Below are 14,382 nucleotides of genomic sequence, written 5' to 3'. Positions count from 1 at the left end.
CTGCCCTCCCGTCCCCTCGTGTCCCTCGTGTCCCCCGTGTCCCTGGCGGGTGCTGGGGCGTTGGCATGGCTTGGCGGCGCGGAGCGGCCGGGCCGGCATGCGGCGCGCCCTGCATGCCCAGGGCCCGGGACTGGGGTGTCACCACGGCCCTGCCATCCGCTCCGGACGGTGACTATTAACATGGCTTCTACGTGTGATCCTCATGGAGCTAGCAGTGCTGCTTCCCCGAGAGCCTCGCTCGCTCCTGGCCCAGCCCGAAGCTTTCCCGTGGCGTGGTACTGATGCCGGTGCCCAGAGCGGCTGTCCCGCCGGTCCCTGTGCCGCTGTAGTGGAAGGCAAATAGTGCTCCCTGGAAAGCTGTTCCCGCGCCTTTTATTTGGTAGTTCAGTCTGCTATGCCGCTTGCTTGCTCATGGAGAAACATGGTGCTGCCTGGTTGTTTTGCCTTCTACTGATTTATCTTTTTCCCTTTTTCTCTCTCCTTTTCTCCTCCCTTCTTCCCTCCCTCCCTCCCTCCCTCCCTCCCTCCCTCCCTCCCTCCCTCCCTCCCTCCCTCCCTCCCTCCCTCCCTCCCTCCCTCCCTCCCTCCTCCACACCCCACCCACCCTCTCCTCCCCCCACCCTTTCTTTTTTTTTCTTTTTGTTACTGGACTTTATTTTTATACCCATCCACCACTCAGGGAATTCCTCAAGCTGTACTTCCCCCCTTACCAAAGAGGCCTGCGCTTGAAAAAACCAATGGTGCCACCGCAGTCTTTAACACTGGTATCTTCCAATACCAGCAAGCTCTTGCCAACATGCAGTTACAGCAGCATACAGCCTTTCTCCCACCAGGTAAGTGCTGCACGGGCACCTTTTCAGGGGAGGGAGGGGGGGACTCCTGGAGAAAGCACAGGAGGAGGCAGCTGTTGGCTGCTGGTGGCGAATGTGGTGTGTGCTGGAGGCAGCTGGTGCCAGGCACAGGCAGCCCCTCCAGCCATGGCACAGCAGTGCCCCGTGCCCGTGGGCAGAGGAGGGGCTGGCTGTGGGAACGCTGCCTTCTCTCTGCTCCTTGCAGAAGCTGGGTGGGTGTTTTCCAGTCTAACACAAAATCAGCATCATGCTCTGTCACCCCAAATCAGAACTGGAAATCTCTCTCCTTCCTGTTTCCCTGGATTAACTGCTCTTTCTTACACATCCCTCAGCTGTTGTGCTTGTTTCCCTGTAAAACCCCTCGGCCGTGGCTCTGAGTCACACGCACAAAGGGGTTTTTAATGAGGTTTTAATGAGGTGCAGTGATCCCAGGCAGCACAGGCAGTCTCACAGGTGGAGAATCACAAACCTACACAAGAAGTCACAGGTTGGGCCTCTATCGCTGATGTCTCAGGGCTGGTCTTGGACCGAGCAAAGCCAAGTGCTTGTTGTGACCAGCTCTACACTTGGCCTGGTGTCACTGCTGAAGAGTTGACACCTGTACTGTGCACCAAGCAGAAATGCCTTTGGAGAACTAGTGATGGGACATGAAGTTGGAGCATGTGCTTTGGTTCTGCCCATGGCACTGCATGGGAAATGATCAGGAGTTTCTGCCCTTAGTTACACAGCTGAGGTAGTTTGTTAGCCCTGAACCCACACTAAAGCAGCACCATCATTCCAGCAGGCATGCAGAGCCCAGCTGATAGATCTGTACTCAAAAATGGGAAAGAGTCTGTGAGGACAGCCCTTCATAATGCAGACTGGGAAGGGGAAGAAATACAGCTAATCAGTCTTTACCCAAAAAATTTAAAGGATTTTATCCTAAACATCTTCGGCAAGTATGTTCCCAGGAGATCAGTATAATGCCCTTTACTAGTCTGTCTTGGTCTGGCATACAGCCAACATGTGTACTTTAAATGGCACAAAAATCAGTTTCTTGATCTAGTGCATTTTAATAATGCAAAAATACATTGCAGCCACTGAAATGTATCGGTAAATGTTGCAAAGCTTGCTGGAGTCAATAGCAAGATGGTTCGAGTAAGCTGCAGGTCAGATCCCTAGCCCACATATTAAAATCCATATAAAAATGCATATGCAGTCATAGACTCATGGAACCACAGGATGGTTTGGGTTGGGAAGGACCTTAAAGACCACCCTGCAAACCCCCTGCTATGGGGGGACACCTTCCAATAGATCAGATTGCTCAGAGCCCCATCCAGATAGACTCAGAATCCTACCTATGAATGTTAAACAATTCACAGTTCTCTTCTGGCACAGCATAACCAGTGGAGTCTGTAAACTGAAGTTTTCCCACTCCCATGAAAGCAGCGAGGGGCTGGATGGTTTCTGGAAATGCTGGAACTGCCTTTGCACTTCCCCTTGGAACTCTGGAGCTGGGGTTGTGGTCTGTGTGTGCCAGACCCCATTTGCACCTCATCATAGACTGGGGTCTTTCCCACTGGCTCTTGACTCACCTTACCTCAGCTCTTGCTCCAGCAGATCCACACTGAAACCTCCAGGAGCTTGGCAGTGGTTCTTGAGGCTTCATTAGACCTTTCCTTACCGCTGAAGTTTAGTGTATGTTGCATAAGAAAAGTAAGGGAGTTTTTAGCCTGAGCTATTATAAATTCTCTCTTTATATTTTTCAGATAGCGGCATTTTGAGCTTTCCAGTAATCCAGTACTTTTCAAAAAGTTTGAAAAATGCCTTTGGCACCTTGCCTTTTTTAGTTTTTTCCACTTCAGGTGAAGTGGCATCAGTTCCTGTTTGGGCACAGTCACCTAGAAAGAGAGTTTCTCCATCTGTCCCTACGAAGCCACGGAGAGCACAGAGCGTGTGTCCACGGACACGGAGCAGGGCCAGGGCAGCTCAGTGGCATCTGAATTAAAGTGACATTTTTCAGGTTCAGACAGCTGAGGTGTAAGTGCTCATTTGTGTTCCTGGTTGCTCCAGGCAGAGTGTACAGGAGGGCTGGGGGCAGGACACCTGCAGAGCCTGGAGGGGCTCTGGGGGGAACTGGGGGGGTGTGCCCAGGGTTGGTTCCCTGTGCTCGAGCTGGGCAGGACCCTCCTCTCTGCAGGGCACTTTGCTCCTCATGTTCTCCCACTGATACTCCAGAAAACCTCAGATGCCTCTTGTGAATTGTAAGGCATTGTTCTGGCTGGCTGTGTGCCAGGGATGTGAAGCACATCCAGGGAACGTCCGTGCCTGGGAGTGGACACTGCGCTCCAGCCTTAAGTGATTAGATGTTCTTCAGATATTCAAACCACTTCTCCCAGCTAAAGCTCCGTCTGTGCACAGCTCCTCTCTTGAGGTGTCCCCGTAACCTGGGCTGCTGAGAGAGGAGTTCAGGTGTGTTACAAGAAGGAACCAGGGACATTTGTGCTATTGAAATAAGGGGAGTTAGTGGGCTGCGTCAGGAGCTCTGCGTGCCTTGGAGGTGTTCAGGGCTTGGTTTGCTCCCTGGTCCTGGCTGCCAGCTTGGAACACCTCAGCAGATGTGGCTGACCCTCCTGTTGTGAATGTGCAGAGCTCTGGGTCCTCAGACCTTGACCTGCTGCATGTCCTGCAGCGACTGGAGAGTGCTGCTAGGGACAGGTGAGTGGCATCCTGCCCCGGGGCCTGTGCCCATCCTGTGCCTCAGTTCCCATCTCCTCAGGAGTGTGAGCACAGCCTTTGCCCCAGGTGTGGTCCCCAGGTGACCAGAGTGTCCTTGAGAAGCTGCATCCTCCAGGGGAAGGGCTCAGGTTGGGAGGATGCTCCCAGGAGTTGATGTTGTGGTGCAGCTGCAAGGGGCAGGATTGCAGCTGGCAGCTGAACCCCCGAGCCAGTGAGGAAAGGCTGCAGCTACCTCTGCATCGTGTTAACCCTTTGTGTATTTGTTCGATTACTGCAGCTTCACTACCACAGACACCCTTGTTCCTGGCTGGGACTCTGTGCCCAGGGGCTTTCCTAAAGCACTTTCTTCCCTGGGGCTGCTGGGCTGGTGCTAAACCACTGCTCTCTCCCAAAACCTACAGGAAAGGTCACGCACCACTGCTCACCTCCACGGGAGTGCTTGTGCTGTCTGGAGTGTTGTTTTTAATTAGGCTGTAGTAGATTGGGCAGAAAAAATAGATTGAGGGGAATAATACAAGGGAGAAAAGAGAAAAAAATAATTAAAACAACAGTAAACCTAGAATATTTCTAAAAATAGCTTTATTGTGATGCAGAAATAATCTGATTGTGAAGTTATGGTCAGTTACGTCAGAACATCCTCAAATTAAAATTCTGCCTTGTGCCGAACAGCCAGGGAACACTGAAAGTGCACATTCATTATTCATGTGTTCTCATTAGTCAGTCAAAGCTTCTGAAGTCAAGCTGAATATTAAGATCATAGCAGAAATTATTTTTATTACTGGTAAGAAGGTCACATAGCACAATATCTGTGTTTGGGCATTATGCCACCCTAGCAGGTGTTCTACTTTTTGCCTCATGTTCATTTGCCTAAATTCCCTTTCAAAACCTGTGTGCACTGGTCATAATGTTAATGATGATCATTCAGACTGAAATTCGGAGCTATTAAGTGAAGAGCTTTACAGGGCTGTTTCAGAGTGGTTATGAAGACCCAGCTCGTGTGTAGCACGGAGTGAGGCACTGTTGCAGCTCTAGTGCAGGGTGCACAGCCCTGGGCACTTCTGCAGAGCCGCAGCTCAGAGCTGCTCTGGAGCCTCATTAACGCCACTGAGAGCCCGTAAGAGGAACCAAGGAAGCAGTTTTGATTACTGTTTGTACTTTTTAGCCAAATTCTTTTAATCCATTTGTTAATCTTGCAAGTGATCCCATTGGCCCCAGCCATCATCTGTGCCTGAGGAGGTCAGGAGAGGCACCTTCACCCTTGCTCTGGGAGCATTCTCAGTCTCTCCCGTGACACAGAGAATTGGGAAACATGATGATGGCCCTGCCTTTGTTGCCTTCCAGATACAGCAGTGATAGACAATAACCTTGGCTCCAGCAGTAATTAAACTGGGCAGCTTCTTCCCTGCATAGTGAAATGCTCCTGAGGATCCCCTCCAGCAGGGCTGGAGCTATTTCCTGTCCCTGTACAGTCATGGGATGTCACAGAGGCTGCATTTCCTGCCTCTGCCAGTCTGCCAGGACATGTTTCCATTTCAATTACAATCTCATTCCCAGACTTCAGAGTTTATTTCAGTTTCTGCTGTGTCAGTCATCATTAACAGTGTTAATAAATGTTATTTTTTACCTTAAAAAGTAAATAATTTATTAAAAATGGATAGTCTGGAACATCAGTATATATTTATCATTTGGAAGCAGAAATAGAAGATTGTGAGGTCAGTCTGGTGGAAGACATTTTTCTGTGTAATGTAAAGAGAATTGCCAACTTGGTGATACTTCAAAATTATGCCAGAATGATCCTAAAAACACCTTCCTGCTCCTGGCTCTGGCTGCAGAGCAGAGCTCTCCAGGTGCTTTGTTGTTGTGTGGTCTGAAGGGAACTGGGGCTGTGAGCCCAGGCACCAACAGCTTAAAATACATCCTAAAATGTAGAACAAGAGGCTGAACAGGTGTTCAGAGGTGTCACCATGAGCTGCACAGGACACAGCAAGCATTCACCTGCAGGGGACAGGACAGGACAGGACTCTGTCACCTCCCACCATCCATCTGCTTGGACAGGTCCAACAGGGACAGCAGGGCCTGGCCCCGCTGCCCTCGCACTGGGGACCGCAGGCACCAGGAGGGTGAGTCTGAAGCACCTCTGGATGTGAGAAGAGCAGGGAAAGGACCATGGCAAGGCTTGTGTCAAAAGGCAGAAAGGTTTCAGGAGTTCTGAGCTAGAGCTGAGGAGGGTTTTCCTGGCTGTGCAGGGTCCCAGCACGGCTCCATCTGTCCCTGAGGCCTCGTTCTGATGGATCACTGTGCTATTGTATGGTTTGATTGTGCTGACAGTTACATGCCACTGTGCCCCTAATAACCATTTTTCTTCTTTGTTCAAATGAAATTTCTAATTACACATGTGATGGGTTGTTTTAATTCTTTTCCCTTTCCAAATCCACCTTCCTGTTGCAATGCATGATGAGCAGGCTCAATATTGTGCATGACACCCGCTACAAGTGTTGGTAGGTGCCAGCTTTGTTTCTTGATTATCTTAAACCTGTGGTGCAGCTCACAGACCCTCAAAATCCACTGCTAGGTTTAACATACAGCCCTCGTGCCAGTCCATCTCCCCGAGCCTTCTGCACTAACACCTGTCAATTAAATGTGATTGTTTTATTTAATTGACATGGACACGTAGATGTTAATTTTGTACAGCACTTTTTAATTGCACATTGTTCCTTGGTGGATTTTGACTGGACTATGAGTTCCAGTGTTTAGAGCCTATCTTGTGTTAACTAAAGACTGTATCTTACCATAGCCATGTAGCTGTATTCTGTCCTTCTACAAGATTAATTTCTGTTAGCAGTAAATATTTGGGTTGAATTTTTAAAAGACAAAAATTTGTAAATATAAAGGGCATTGAAAAAACTCTGCTGTTGTTTTTCATATTGAAATGGTTAAGCTTGTTTGTGTCGATTTTCTTGATTTGATGGTAACAAGCATTTCCCCTTTTTTTTCTCTCCCATCTCCCTCCCCTCCCGGCCGGAATGTTGTCCTGCTTTGCACTGTGGTTGCATGTCACGCGCTGGCAATGATGTCTGGGGCTTTTCGCTGTGGTAAACCATGCTCAATGACCCTCCCACGTGTCGCTCTGGTCCCATTCTGCCACACTCTTCTGTATGTTTGCTTATTTGATTTTCCTTCCGAAAGTTCCCATGGTGCACGGTGCTACGCCAGCCACTGTGTCTGCAGCAACAACATCTGCCACAAGTGTTCCCTTCGCTGCAACAGCCACAGCCAACCAGGTTTGCTAATTTACAGCTTTGTTCCTTACAGACAACTCGAAATCGGTGCTTTAATGAGCATGGGGGTTTGGATCTGACCTCTTGTTGGCCTACACATTCTCTCAGAGAGCTGCAGCACAGCTTAATCAGCCCTTAGCTGTGCTCCAAAGGTGCTGCAGTTCCATTTCTGATGCTAAAAATAATTGACAATAGAGTTTCTGACTCAGTCTTGACATTTATGGGCCATGCTGCTTATTTCTGCTCTCAGGGATGCAAAGAGCAAGGGATAATACACAAACCCATGATTTATTTCCGTTTCTGTGGAGCCAGCAGCTCCTTTCAGTACAAAACTCAGGGAAAGCCAGGGGAGTCTTTGTGCAGAGGGGTTACAGGTTCATACAGTCTGAGTTTAGCAGTCCAAACATGTTCTGACTCTCCTCTTCGAAGCTTAAAACAAAACCCTGTGAGCATGGACCACACAGAAACTTCCTTGAAACCTTTGTTTCAGTCTTGTGATTCTCTTTGGAATGGCCCAAACAGAGCTCAGTTAAGAAAATGCCCATAAGAGTCTGGGTTTATTTCTCAATAGCCACCCCAGTCATTGCCGTGTTTGGATGTATTTCAGGAATATGAGTAATGCTTTACCACGTAAGTGATTAGAAGTCCTCCCAGGAAAGCCAGAGCCAATGCTTAGAGATGAGTCCCTGGTCCAGAGGAGAGGCTGGAGCTGCACCTGAGCACAGGACGCTGTCAGAAGGGAAGATTTCTGTACAACACCTGGCTGAAAGTGCAACAATAAAAACATTTTAAAGAGCCTCCTGTTCCTCTCCTAAAAGCAAATTCTTTTTGGAGATTTACTGGGCAGTTAGTTGTCCATGCCATGAAGCCGTCAGTTCTGGTCTGATACCCAGCTCAGTGGGATCACAACTGTGCCCCTTAGAAAAGGGAACTCCAGGTTCTCAGCGTTGTGCAGGTGTGGTCCTGTGGATGGGATGAGCTGTGCAGGTAATTGTCAATATTCAGGCTTACCTGACACCCTCGGCTCCTGGCTCAGGACAGGTGACTCCTCAGGACACCCAGAGCTGCAGAGTGAGCCCCAGGGCCTTTGGCTTCGAGCCTTTGCACCTTTACCTGTTGAGCACTACCAGTTTGTGCTGCCCCAGCTGTACATCCCTCGTTACCCTGTCTGCTTCCTCATCTCTCACAAATACAGTTCCCAAATAGCATCATTGCAGTGACACTTAGGTGTGCACATCCCGAGCCTCCAAAGGGACCTGGATATTGTAGAATTCCAAAAAACAGCCCAGCTTGGTCTGCTCAGCAGCTAGCACGTTCTTGAGAAAAGTTTGCAGAACAAACAGCTCACTCAGGGCTTTAGGCTTGGCTTAAGAATTTGTGTTTTGAAAAGCTTGTTCATAGGTGGAGCTCCCTCTGCATATGTGCCACCTCAGCAGGCAACCTCTTGTGTGCCCAGAGTCTCTTAATATTGCAGTTTATTGCACCAGACAGTTACTTTCAGTGTGTCTCTGTATCCTGTGCATGTCCTGAGGGTTGTGAGAACAAGACAAGCCACAGAAAAAGTCATTATTTTTAAATCATCTCTCTGTTAGTAACCATGCACTCCCCCAGGTAGATCCCAGGGAAAACCTTCTGCTGTGGAATTGGTCATTTCATGCCTTTCCTCCCCAGAGCCTCATAACACACTTAGTGCAGTTCTGCAGCCAAACCTCCATATATACATATATAGCCATATATGTATATACCATGTGAGCAATGCTGAAGGTATTTAATGCTGCCCAGCCGTGTGCCTGCATGCCAAAGGCTAAAGATCTGGCCCTGCATCTTCCCGGGCTGGTGCTGAAGGTCCTTGGTGTGTTCGACAGCACTGCCCCTGACGCTGCTCCAGTGGGGTTCCACAGCCTGTCCTGCAGCAGCAGGAGAACATGGTATGAGAAGCTTTGTTCTGCTCCAGGCCCGTTCTGTTGGCAGTGCTGTGGTGTGTGAGCTGCCAGGGGAGGAGAGGGCGCACGGGTGGAAAAGCAGCAGCAGCAGCAGCGCCTGCCAATGAGTTCACTGAGAGGAACCCCCGTTCTCTTTACCAGGCAGATTCACAGGCCAGCCTTGGTGCCCATCAGGAAAAACTTCCCAAGTGCCACAGCCCTTTGTGACTGTGCAGATCCATTTTGTGTCCCTGTGCCCATCCTCTCCCCCTGGGCGCTGCGGGACGCCGTGCCCCCCGGCCGGGGCGCGGTGCCGTTTGCTCGTGGCACTGCTGGCAATTGGCTCCCAGTGCAATCCTGGCTTTTCTAAGGGGAAACTGAGCTGATGGGCACGTGAGGGGAGCCTGTGCTCAGTCCTGTTCAGTGCTCAGTCCTGTTCGTGCAGCCGAGCATCTGGGAGCTGTTTCCCTGCTTGGGGAGGCTTTGCTTGCCGGCTGCTCTGCGCGGTGCCGCAGCTGCCGTGGGAAGGGCACAGCTCTTCTCAGCCGGGGATTGTCACCAGCCATGAAAATCAAGTTCAGGCCATCCTAGGTTTGGCATTCAAGCAGGACAGTGACAGCAGTGAACGCTTCACAAAATCACACTGAAATGAGGCCACTGTAGAATCCATCATATGAGATGCTGAAAGCACAGAATTTTGTGTAGGCCAACAAAAAGGGCTATTTTCAATTACTGCACTGCATGACTTGTAGATGTTAACTTCTCCTATTTCCTGAACATCCAATAAATACTTATTTGTATTTGTCCAATAGTACTTAACCCAGTGTTCTCCAGTTGTAAGTTGCTATTGTAACACTTCAGTTGACTTTAACTTCTAGTTACGATATAAAATCCACCAACTCACAGCTGATCCTCCCTTTCCCAAACTGATGTTCTGTAGCAAATGCTGTGCCTCTGGGGGGCTCATTGCACATGTCACTCACTGTGTACATTTCTTACCTGTAGATACCCATAATATCTGCCGAACATCTGACTAGCCACAAGTATGTTACACAGATGTAGACATTTGGTCATCAAACAGTAAGTTCCCAGTGTGTTGTTGCTGTATTTTTTCTTACTCTTACGTGTGTAATTTGTTGCTATAAGGGACAGAAGGTTTTTATTTTCTTTCTAAGAAAACCAGTAATCTCTGGGAGTGGAGGCTCTGACCCCCCTGAGGGGCCAGTCCTCTCTGAGGGGAGATCCCACAGGTAGCAGTGGCCACATCGTGTTAGTTTGTACGTGCCCACCCAGCAAAATCAGCGTTCACAGAGGTTTATGTTCTCTCTGTGGTGGCCTGTGGTGAGCTGAGGGGCAGGCTGGGGGGGAAGATGATTCCATCAGGTTCTCTTCAGAAAGAGCAGCTTTTAAATCTCAAAATTCGGAACCTCAGCATTTCCTGGGTTTGGAAACTCATAATTCTGTTGTTGTGAGATTCCCCTTGCCGCAGCCATCCCGTCCCAGGACAGCTCTTCCTTTGTGTTACCTTGCTCTCTCCATTTCTGCAGCGTTTTTATTGGATTCCTTGGCCATAATGGGATTATTTCTGAGGGTGAGGATTGACCCTTTGGCCACAGTGGCTTTGTAATCGCAGCTGCTCCTTTCAGCTGAGCATTACCATTGTTAAAGTGCTGGAGCAATGCAGGGAGGGTGGGATGGGTGGGATGGCTCGGGTGGGACGGGATGCTTCTGCTGCTGGAGGCTTCCTGCAGGGACACAGCTCCCCGCAGAGCTGGGGCTGGTGTGGTGTGACCCCGAGTCCTGGCTGTGCCGAGAACACTTTGTGCTTTCCCTCCCCAGATGGTGTCCGAGGCGGAGAGGCCGGATTTGGGTGGGAAGAGGCCGAGCTCATTAGCCATAGTGTTTGTAAATACTGTCCAGCAGCACTGGGAACCCCTCAGCAGTGACATCACACATTGCATGTTAACGAGACGAAGCGAGACCGTGGGACTCCACTGCACACTGTTGCCTATCTACTTTGTACATTGAATTGATATTTGTGCTGAGGTGATTTATTGTCTAAGCCTGCAGCATCGTCCGCCTTTCCCGGCCCGCGGTGCCCGGGCCCTGCCTCGGGGCTGCTCCCCACAATCACGGACGTCACCGGAAAGACCGACGATGCTGTAACCAGAAATCTATTATGTATTGGTACGTCTGTAGACCAAGATATAATTTTTTAAAGTAAGTTTATTTCTTTCAAGGTTTACAAATAACAAAGGTGCACCTTGTATTTAAAATTGCCATTATAGACGAGAGCGTGCATGCACAGTAATTTTTGTTTAAGAGTAATATTTTTAATGTAATAGATTGTAAGAAATGAGAAGAGAGGAATCTGACAGAGATGAATGTGCCAAGCAAAACCACAACTGTGTATATTTTAAAGCACATCAATGGCTTTAAGTACCACGTTGTTAAGGATTCTCATGAAGTGCCATAGACTGTACATCCATCAGAGTATTATTTCTGCAGTGTTATTTTCAGAACCACGTTTTCACTGACTTGATGAGTACTGATCAGTCAAAGGGCACCGTTCTGTTTCAAACCAAAGCTGTCTCAGAAATGGCCAATTGCTCCTCACAGCCAGTGGGCAGCAGCAGAGAGATGCTCCAGCTGTGCATAACCCTATGGACAATGTTATCTGTAAACTCTCCCGAGGCGTTGTGTGTCATATTTATGCATATTTACTGGATAAGGTGAGCTGCGAAAGGGAAAAGCCATTTCTGAGACACAGTAACAAATGTTTGAGGAACTTCTTTTGCTCTATTTATAGCCTCTGTCGAGTCACAAGGACTATAAATGTTTTGCAGAGATGGGTTTCACTTTAATTCATCAAGTCCCGCATCCGCGGCGACTCTAAACAAAGACGCAGAAGCACTGACAGCAGATGCATGACAAACCAAAATAGGACAAATGAGATGTTAATTAGTGTAGAAATTGGGTGGGTTAATACTCGGGTGAGTTTTATATGTGATTTTTTTTGTTCAGATTAACTGCTTATAGCCTTAGAAAGCCTTTACAAAATAAAAACAAACAAATAGATGTGCATTCAAGTTTTAAGAATGGATTCATCCAAAGGAATTCCTTTTTGTGGTTTGGATGTTGCAGCCAGTAAAGGATATTTTTGCTCTGTTCAGCCAGGGGCTGCCTGGGGCCAGGCCCCGGGCGGGCAGGGAGGGAGAGGCGCGGGTTCGGTTCTAGAACTCGCCATACTCCGAGTTTACTGCGAGTTTTTATGCTTGAGAGAGATGCTTTATAGATAAGAATGATGTGTTGATTTTCCTGATTGTACTGTACATCTATTAAAGCCTTAGATTATTACATTACGGGTTAAAACCCATACCAATGTAATTTCAATCGTGTTAAGAAAGTATAGGTGACTTCACATGTTATTGTAGTGACTTACCATAGAGAATTTACTTATTTTTTTCTTGTTAAAAATGTAGTTTTTATTTCTTACATTTATTAGCTCATTTTCATTTTCTATTACCAGTTGATACCATTTCAGTTCATAGAATTTTGTTTTATTAGAATTTACTGATGACTTTTTCAAAATACAAAAAAAAAAAAAAAAGTAGTTTTCTTCATAACATACTCAGTTTGGAATCTACATGTAGTGTCTTATGAGTATTCGTATTATTGTTAACTAAATGATTTCTATTTTACTGATCTAATATGACAATGTAAGAATGTCAGTCATTGTTAGTTCTTGTCTAGTTTTCATTAAAAGAACAAAGATCTTTTATATGGATATCTTATAATTATATAATCATTGCTAAGTAAGAAGTTAAGTTGTTGCTATGGCAACAATCCTGGCAGACAATTGAGTAATATTTTGATGATTTATTTTGTTTGTAATTAGTTATTATGAGAAAAAAAAAATCTAGTTCCTAGATATTAGAATAAAATTTATTTTCTACTGTATCCATTTCAAATGTTAAAATATTGTTTAAATATTTTTTGAAATCCCTGAATATCAGGCCTTGTTATAAATAAGCTGCATAATCAATAGATCAAGGGACTTTTTGTTGATAATCCAAATACTCAAAGTTTACGTAACAAGAATTCTAGTGTGTGTGTGCAAACTCTTGAGGGTTGATTATGCTGCAGTTGGGACGTCGAGAGCGAAGGTTGACTTTTTGCACTTCTGTATATAGTCAAAAAAGAGAGAAACCTGTATAATAGTAAGATCTTATTTTGAATAAAAATGTCTATAATTACAAGGAGTTTTGTTAAGGCTAAATAAAATGACAGGCTGAACAAAATTGCTTGCAAAAGTGGCACAGAGTTAGCACTCCATCCCCCTTCCAAAAAGTTGCTTTGCTTTATGTGGACAGCTTGTAGTTTGCCAGGATTTTTTCAGCTGGAAAGATCTGCCATCCTTCCGAGATCTCATGACTGACAGAAGCTCCACTGGGTCAAATCTGCCTGAGAATCATTAAGAAAAAAAAAATGATAAAAAAAAATAAAGAAAATAAAAAGAAAAAAAAAAAAAAAGCAGGTACTTCAGCCCATCCAGGGAATCATGGCTCAGATATTCCGTACATTATTCAAAATCTACTGCATGTTTAAAGTATCAAAATATATTAAAGATATATGCTATTCAAACCAGTTTCTGACAATTTCAGTGGTTTCTTGTTCACAAAAAAAAAGATTCTTCAAAACAAATACTGACGTTCACAGAGTTCAACCATGGACAGGCAAACAGAACAGCAGCCGTAGCTGTAGGGTAGGGGATTATTTTCTCGCTGTAGCGGTCCTGTTCTTTTAGCAGGTGAAAGAGGAGCCGGGAGATTTTCCCTGCTGGCGGCAGGCGCTGCAGGAGCCCGGCCACAGCCGCGGTCACCCAGCTGCTCTCGGCCTCATCTGCTGCAAGCACGGGCGCGCTCGCGTTTGCTCTTACGTAACCACAGACTTACTTTCGCTTGTAGTTGCTCCAGTTACGTACTCTGTCCTGGGCTGCAATTTGGGTTTATGCTTATTTTATTATTACTGCTATAGTTGACCTTGCTGTATGGAAAAAAATAAAGTGAAATTGCCCTAAGAAAAGTTCTCTTTCTTAATTCTCTTTTCCTCTACCAGGTTAAAAGCGGCTCCACCGGGTTATGTCGGCTTGAAGGTGTCTGAGCCCTTGTGGGACTGCCCACAGGTTATTTGGGAGCGGGGTTTTCCTGCACCAGCACATCCCACCCACAGGATGTGTATTAAAACGCCACCTGTTCAGGTTATTCCTGTTAGATCCAGGGGGTAAACACAAAGCACCAGGATGCTCTGGATCGGCCCCAGCTGTGGCAATGAGAGGGAGATTCAGGGACACACTGGGACCCCCAGCCCCTCCCTCTGCAGGGAATGGGGGCACAGGGACCTGGATGCTCAGGGAATTGGGGAACACGGAGCTGGGGGGTGCAGGGAATTCAGAGTGAAAGGAACGAGCAGTGAAATGGAACTGGGGGCAAAGAATGGGGAGCAGAAACCTGGAGCAGCAGGGAAAGGGGGAGCAGGGAAAGGGGGCAGAGGGAATAAAGGGAAGTGGGAAGGGAGGTGCAGGGAATGGGGCAGCAGGGGCTGGGGTGCCGC

The 14,382-nt window shown here is 47.3% G+C and overlaps 1 protein-coding gene across 50 annotated transcripts in view; it reads left to right on the top strand.

Annotated features, from left to right (window-relative positions):
- Nucleotides 1–13,854, top strand: part of MBNL1 (muscleblind like splicing regulator 1) — a 68,651-nt gene extending 54,797 nt beyond the window's left edge. For 12 of the 50 annotated variants that reach the window (XM_086843023.1, XM_086843022.1, XM_086842998.1 and 9 more), the window contains 5 exons: nt 680–833; nt 6,032–6,067; nt 6,756–6,850; nt 9,775–9,849; nt 10,609–12,729. In XM_086843023.1, the coding sequence (XP_086699149.1) occupies nt 680–833; nt 6,032–6,067; nt 6,756–6,850; nt 9,775–9,831 (342 nt within the window). In that variant the 3' untranslated portion in view covers nt 9,832–9,849; nt 10,609–12,729. Of the gene's footprint in view, nt 1–679; nt 834–2,599; nt 2,863–6,031; nt 6,068–6,755; nt 6,851–7,454; nt 7,645–9,774; nt 9,850–10,608 lie in introns of those variants that run through there. The other 38 variants (XM_086842988.1, XM_086842981.1, XM_086843013.1 and 35 more) reach the window with 9 other exon arrangements.
- Nucleotides 13,855–14,382: the final 528 nt, after the last annotated feature.

This window comes from Cyanistes caeruleus, chromosome 10, assembly GCF_971803275.1.
Source record: "Cyanistes caeruleus chromosome 10, bCyaCae1.hap1.1, whole genome shotgun sequence".
Classification (NCBI taxonomy): Eukaryota; Metazoa; Chordata; class Aves; order Passeriformes; family Paridae; genus Cyanistes; species Cyanistes caeruleus.
Note: the sequence above shows the minus strand (reverse complement) of the source record. Positions and strands in the feature narration are given on the sequence as shown.